Source organism: Homarus americanus, unplaced genomic scaffold, assembly GCF_018991925.1.
Source record: "Homarus americanus isolate GMGI-L3 unplaced genomic scaffold, GMGI_Hamer_2.0 scaffold34360, whole genome shotgun sequence".
NCBI lineage: Eukaryota > Metazoa > Arthropoda > Malacostraca > Decapoda > Nephropidae > Homarus > Homarus americanus.
In genome coordinates this window covers 10,949,255-10,956,827 of record NW_024739403.1, presented here as the reverse complement: position 1 = coordinate 10,956,827, position 7,573 = coordinate 10,949,255, and the positions used below count along the sequence as shown (strand labels likewise).

General features: G+C 41.7%; 1 protein-coding gene across 1 annotated transcript; it reads right to left on the bottom strand.

Annotated features, from left to right (window-relative positions):
* Positions 1 to 771: 771 nt before the first annotated feature.
* LOC121874648 lies at positions 772 to 7,303 on the bottom strand. The gene is made up of 3 exons (XM_042378876.1): positions 7,228 to 7,303; positions 2,014 to 2,214; positions 772 to 1,439 (listed from the first exon to the last, which is right to left on the bottom strand). The coding sequence occupies exons 1-3, from the start codon at positions 7,301 to 7,303 to the stop codon at positions 772 to 774; spliced, it is 945 nt and encodes a 314-aa protein (XP_042234810.1).
* Positions 7,304 to 7,573: the final 270 nt, after the last annotated feature.

Genomic DNA, 7,573 nt, shown 5'->3' with positions numbered 1-7,573 from the left:
GTATATATAAACAAATGTGTTTCCTAATTTCAACAAAATTTACACGATACAACAAAGCACATACAAGTAATTCAAATATACAAAGTACAGAAACCATACTGTATATAACTACTACAAGTTACACATTAAATAAAGTATTACACAATGAGAAGGGCGCAGCCTTCTTCAACTCACTTTTATCAGAAACTTGACCAATAGCACTAGATTGTTCTAAAAACATAGGAAACCACGAGATACAAGCGGTATACTTCCACCTAACGCAAATATATATATATATATATATATATATATATATATATATATATATATATATATATATATATATATATATATATATATATATATATATATATATATATATATATATATATATATATATATATCTAAGTTTTACAGCCTCATCGTTCGTGACTTAGCTTCAGCAAACTTACCAATTATTCCATCAAAATTAACTGTCTTAGCACATTCATTTTCGATAGAAATCATAGCTAGGCTGTTCAATCTTGCCTGAGTCATGCTAGAACGAAGATAATTCTTGATGAGTTTCAGTTTAGAGAAACTTCTTTCACATGATGCAACAGACACACTTATTGTGAAAAAGAATCTCAGGCACAATGACAAGTTTGGCAAGGTTTCACAAAGGTCCCATTTGACAATAAACTTCAGGAACTGCAAGACTGTCCATTTATTTTCTTCTTCAGGTGTGATTTTGGCAGCCTCCGTGTGTCTGCGAAGTCGCATAATTTCTACCATGACATCCTCATCAGAAATTTAATTAAAAATCTTGGTCATGCTTGAATTTGAAATAATCCCCTGAAGTTGTTTTTCTTTTGCAGAAAGCAAGTAGCTTGGCTGAATAGCTGCAAATGTTGACAAGATGTTATCCATGGCCTCTGAACGAGCATCCAATTCTAGACTAAATCGATCTAAGCATTCAAACATTGATCTCCTCATTTCCTCTTGCATTGTCAGTCCAGCATCCCTAGCCATCTCTCCTGGCATCATTTTCTTACGTCTTATCCTCCCTCTTGTTTCCATGGAGATACCCATTTCTTCACATTGTGTAGTTGCATATTGAATCGCTCTCTCCACAATTTCATTCTGCTGACCTCGAAGAAACAATTTCAAACCATTGAGCTTTACAGTGCACTTTTCAAGACTTATTCCTTCCGTTTGCAAATACTTCTGTGTGAGATTCACTTCTTCCAGTACATCACACCAAAAAGAAAGATAACCCAAAAAATAAAAATCACATACAGCTTTAAGCAAAACTTCAGCTGATCCTCTTGTGTCAACATTTTCTCTTTGATCTGTCAATGTTTCCAGGGCTATGATCAGCTTCTCAAATTGTTTCTTGAGAGGCTTTACAGCATCATGATGTGCACTCCATCTAGTCTGAGAAAGTCTTTTGACTGTCAGGTTCATATTTTCTTTCAGCACTTCCCATCGGTGAGTTGAAAGTTAAAAAAAGCAATGAAGTTTATCTAAAGTTCCAAAGAATGTTCCACATAAAGGATTGGTTCCAAAAGAGTGTACCCCACAAAGGTTCAAGGAATGATTGGCACAAGTGTCGCGATCCCACTACCCTTTATACTTGGGGAGTGAAACCTACCCCAAGTTATTAACAAATAAAGGAACAAATAGGGAACACGGCAATAATTATCCCCACAAAAAACCTACTCAACTAAATGTACTTGAATAAGTATGAACAAGTTGAAATAAGTAAGTCACAAAAGGGAAGATAATTAATTAATACTACTCTTGAGTTGACTTAACAGAGTAAGACAATGATGCATATTAATAACATACATAAATATACAATTAACCTAAGTAACTAAGAACAATAATAATATAATAAGTACAATTAATAAGTTAATAGCTTGTATGAAATGTAGGCGTGAACATATGCCTCACGCTATGAGAGTTCCCGAGCGCTCAGGCACGTGACACAAGGCACAAACAAAACCTTTGGATTTATTTCTTTGATTTTCTTCTGAACACCTCCAAGAATACCAGCCATAGTTGCAGCATTATCATATCCTTGAATGCGGCAAAAGTTAATGTCCAGTCCATCAATCTCCAAATTACTCAGGATATCGTTTGTGAGCTCATTTGCAGTTTTTCCAGCAATAGGAAAGAAACCCAAGAAAGATTCCCTTACTTCAACAGAATCACCTTCAATATGAACATATCTAATCACTTCGGACATCTCATCTGTATGAGAAATATCAGGTGTACTGTCAAAAAGAATTCCAAAATACTTGGCCTTCTTGATGTCAGCCAATTTTTTTTCCTTAACATTATTTCCTAGAAGACAGATGAATTCATTCTGAATATTTGGTGACAAATAAGAGCTCACTCTCCTTCCAGATGTCTGAGATGGAATAGCATGCTTAACCTCCAAAAGATGTTCTTTCAAAACAGGATCATAGTTTGATAGTAACTCCACCAGTTCCAGGAAATTGCCTTTGTTTATTTGAAAATGAGATGGATGAAGGGGCAATTAAATTGAATGACTAAATTTTCGCACTGATAACTCTTAGTTGTACTTAGATTTTGTCAAAAAAAAAAGGCTACAGAAGACAGATATTTATTTATTTATGAGCCTCATGGCACCTCCCTCTGGCTGTCACCCGGGGAGGACCGCCCCCCCCCCTTAGTACGCCACTGAGTACGGGCAGGAAATCTCGTTACCGCCTCCAACGCCGTGCGACGCAAAGGGCCTCCACATACTCGTGCCAGCTATTTCGATCTTGAGCCCTTTCAATGGTTATATTCAACTGGTCCTCTGTCTCCCTTCTTATAGTTCGGAGCCATGTAGGCCTTGTTATTCCTCTTTTTCTCGTTCCTTCCACTCTTGACTTGACTTAACTTACAGGCTAGTGACAGGGAGGAAGGAGGTTCAGGGGAAGGATAAAGGGAGGATTTAAGTGAGTTTTAGAAGGAGAGGAAAGGTGCAGTGGCTTAAACACCACTTGCGTGAGGGGGTAGGCAATGTGCCCAGATGGGTGGGTGGTGCTGCAACTCCTCGCCAGGAAGAGGTCGAGGGGGGGGGGCGGGAGTAGGATCGGGCTGGCAACGGGCCAAGCGTGGGTGGTTTGGTTGTCGTCTAGAGCCACGGTGGCGGCGCAAGCAGAGAAGCGCATGTGGGCGGAGGCACGGGCACCACTCACTCAAAGAAAGACAAGGAAGGGGAAAACGGAATGCAGTTAGTTGTAGAGTTGTTTGGAGAAAGGTGAAGGTAAAGTCTTTGAGCTATGTCAAAGAGGAATTGAGCGAGTTGGAGGAAGAGTTTTGAGTTTTTGAGCTTGAAATGTCAAAGTATTCGTAGCAAGGCTCCACTCTACAAGTAGTAGTAGAAGCTCCAAAAAGTTGCTGGTAGCGAAAGTCAGAGCGTGGAAGATGACAGGGGAAGAAGCAGGGGGTTAGGAAAGGAATTGTAGTGGGAGAGATAGAGCCTGGCTTTACACGACTGCATTTATTTGGTTAGCGCACAGCGCACGTATTGGGTTTTTGTCTGTGTTGGGTGTGTGATCCTCGGGTCACTACTCCTCCGGATTGTGTAAGTTACAAATATTAGAAGCTCCAACAACTTTCCCTGAATACGAATTCGCAACTTTTCGATTTACAACAGGTACCTACTTACTGCTAGGTGAACAGGGACCAAGGGAGGCTAGGAAGAATGTCCACACAACTTTTCGACGGCCAGGAAATCGAACCCGTGACATCTTGCGAGGCAAGAGCGGTACCGCTCTACCACCGGCGCCCCCGCCCCACTCTCCACTCGACCACCTCTCTCAAAGCTCTATACCAGGAGTGTCAAACATGCGGCCCGACACACTCTTGCATGCGGCCCGCGGCCCATTTGCTGCTCCAGCCTTACCTTGAGGAGCTAAAACTAAATAATGAGTGTATCCCTCAGCTGAATAAAATAGTCTGCTGTTTCCTAGAACAAAATACTCAATCAACATCACCAATGAAAAACAATAAGACTAGAGATGGTTTTAACGGTTAATTGTGGTTGTAAGCGTGCCACTGTACGAGTCAAGCATTTGCAAACATAAGTCTCTCAAGAAATACAGTTGCAGATGGAATTAGTGAATTATCTGAGAATATTAACAGTTAACTTAAAGACAATGTTTAGTCCTTTACTGCATTTTCAGTTGCAATTGATGAAAGTACCGATGTAAATGATGTAGCACAACTTGCAGCTTTTATACGTGGTGTGGATGAAAATATGCAGGTAACAGAAGAATTTGTGAAACTGGTACCAATGAAAGGAACAACAACAGGTGATGACATCTTTGTGGGTTTGGTAGGGGCAATAGATAAATTAGGTGTTGACTGGGCACAAACTGTGAGTCTGTGAGTCTAGCTACAGATGGAGCACCGCAAATGGTGGGTAGAAAAGCTGGCGTGGCAACAAAATTAAAGGAAAAACTAATAGCTGTGAACCCGAACCATCAAATTTATAATGTGCATTGCATTATACATAAAGAAGTGTTGTGTAGTAAAACATTAAAGATGGATAATGTCATACGCGCGCGAGGTCTCAACAACAGACAGTTCAACTGCTTATTGTTTTGCCTCAAAGATTATGTCAATGTTCAGAAGTACATATGTCTGTGAACAACTCTTTTCTGTGATGAACTTGAACAAGTCTCGGCTTCGGTCTCAACTTAATTCAATACTGAAGATTGCTACAGCTCAGTCGTTAGTGCCAAACTTTGTTGCACTGGTCCATACCAAGAGGTACCAATTATCAGGAAGCAGCAGTAGCAAACAATAAGATTGATCAAGATAAGTAAACACTTGGTTTGTTTGTTTTTAAGGGTTTCGCACGAGCGCCGATTAAACCCACCTTTCTTATTTTGTCGTACTACTCACCTAAGAGGTGATTGCGAAGTTCTCATAATTATGTTACTTGGCCCTCATACTGTGTACTCATATTCAGTGGTGGGCACAGCTAAACGAAAAGTTAGCTTTGCTAACCGCTAATCTGCGAACTAAAAAGCTAACTTCGCTAACGTTAAACCGCTAAACAGCTAAAAAAAATTAGCGGAAGCTAACGCTAACCGCTAACTTTTATTATGTGAATTTAGCTTCGTTTTTTATTTGGAGTGGGGGGGCTCTAAAACCCTTAAAAACAGACCTAGAGAGCTTAAATTTTCATATGTAGTCTTGTAGCTTAGACATAGAGCTTTCCAAAAAGGTATAGCATGCCAAGATCAGATGATGATCAAGGTGTACACAAATAATTAAATGAACAAATGAAATTAAACATTAGTTTACATTCAAGTGTCAACATACACTTTATCATCTTTATTTACCGTACGAAAAGACAGAAAGTATTAAACGAATCCAAAAACTATAGTACTGTATCGCATAGGTAGCAAATAGGATCATGCCAAAATCAGATGACGATCAACTTATCAAGGAGAACACTGTACACAATTTCACAAATAATTAATTTGCATTCTCATACATCCTATCGGCCTTATTCATTATTCATGTAAATATGCAATACCAACCACATACACATTATACCAGTGCATTTTTATATAACTTATTGTTGGTCTTAGTCATTATACCAGTGCCTTTTTAAATAATTTATTGTTGGTCTTAGTCATGTAAATAAACAGAAAACTCTAAACTTTAATGAAAAGTAAGTTTTTAGAAAATTTTGTTTGGCGCACACCTTGGATGACATCCTGGTTATGAACTTATGCAGTACTTAGCATAACCAAATATATTGACACAAAAAAATCCTAATTAAATTAACAAATAAATGAGAAATGAAAATATACATTAGTTTATAATTATATTCTATGATTCTCTCCACATACACTGACCGTCTTTATTTAATGTAAAAAAAAAGTCATGTCTTGTCACGTTTACACGTACTAACACCAGTCAGCCAAGCGTGCCTGACTGGCTGTTGGAGACAGCGTCGCGGCGTCACACGCTTACAACAGACAGGAACAAACATGTATATATTTTGTTAGCTGACTTAAAGTTAGGGGAACTAAATTTAGCGGTAGCTAATTGGTCCGCTAATGGTTTCCAAAGTTAGCGAAAACGCTAATCTGCTAACGAGAAAGTTAGCTTCGCTAATTAGCGGTTAGCGGATTAGCTGAACCGTGCCCACCACTGCTCACCTGACTGTAAAACCTGCAGATTTACTTTGTAGAGAGTTTGGTTTCAAGGAGGTCAGAAAAATGGAAAACAGAGGACTTGTGGGGTATGGGGTTTGGTTCACCTCAGGATGGAGTTGGAGAAAGGGAAACTCACAATGTGCTCTCTGTATACATGTTGTATTGGATGTACAATGCAGCTTGGTGCTGAGAAGGCAAGCATAAGTTACAATCGTGATGTAGAGAGCTGGTTGGTGAGGTGCTCAGAGGAGGACAGCTTGTGGGTCGCCATGCTCGCCAGCGGGAGCAGAGGACCGCCAGGCAGGCCCGGAGGAGGAGGGGAGGTGTTGCTGGCTGGTTGGTGTATAGAAAGTAGAAAGGCAATCACCACGAGGTCAGGTCTTAAATAGCGGGGGGGTAGGCGTGGCAGTGGTTGATCCCGCTCCCGTGATGGCATGGCGGCGCTGGTTGACCCTAGACCACGAGGCCACTGTGGAGTGGTGGGGTCGGCTACTCAGCGACAAATAGCGTTTGTAGGGGAGAAATCCATTACAATACTCCCCTTCCCTGCAAGCGGTGTGTGGGGAGACTTGTTGTCTGCAGGGGTTGCACCAGCACATGTGAGGGCAGAACGGGCGGTGCATGCCTCATGTGAGACAACAGCGTGGCGTGGATGGAGCCGGTCGCTGGGGACAACTGTCTAGATACACAATATCTGTGTAGAGTAAAAGAGAGGAGAAAATGGGTGTGTGGGAGGCGATGAATTTTTTGTTCTTCCCTCACGGCAGGTACAAGAGTCGTCAGATGCGCCTGTTGGGGGTGTGTGGGCCTGGGTCAGGAGCAGGGACTGCGTCAGCAAGAAGCGGATGAGGGCTCGTGACAGCAGCTGGATTTGACAGCAACGGGTGCAGGACGATAGCAGGTAGTACCTGGGGAGAATAGGGGTGTGTGGGTCACACTCAGGAACAGGGGCCGCGTCAGGGGGCCGGCAGGGGGTTACTGCTGGGTGGGTCGGCCGTCTGAAGGCAGGATGGGTGTGCTGGGGTCAGAGGCGACTGTCTGCTTAGCAGAGCTGCTCTAGGGAGTGTCTAACCTGCGATGTAGAGAGACATAGCAGTAGCTGTAGAGCCGATGTGAGCTGCTTCTGAGTGGATAAGCCAGTCTTCCATGTTGCTTGAGAAGACTGGGAGCGTGATCTGTTTCTCCTCCATCCTGTATTGGTGCAGATCTCCGGGAGTAACCATTGTGGGGATGGGGAATTGTTTTGTTTTCACACTCCCAGGATGGAATGGAGAAAAAACTCACAATGTGCTCTCTGTATACATGTTGTATTGGATGTACAATGCAGCTTGGTGCTGGGAAGACAGCATGGTTATAAGCGTGATGTAGAGAGTTGGTTGGTGAGGATGTCAGAGAAGGACATGGGTCGCCATGCTCGC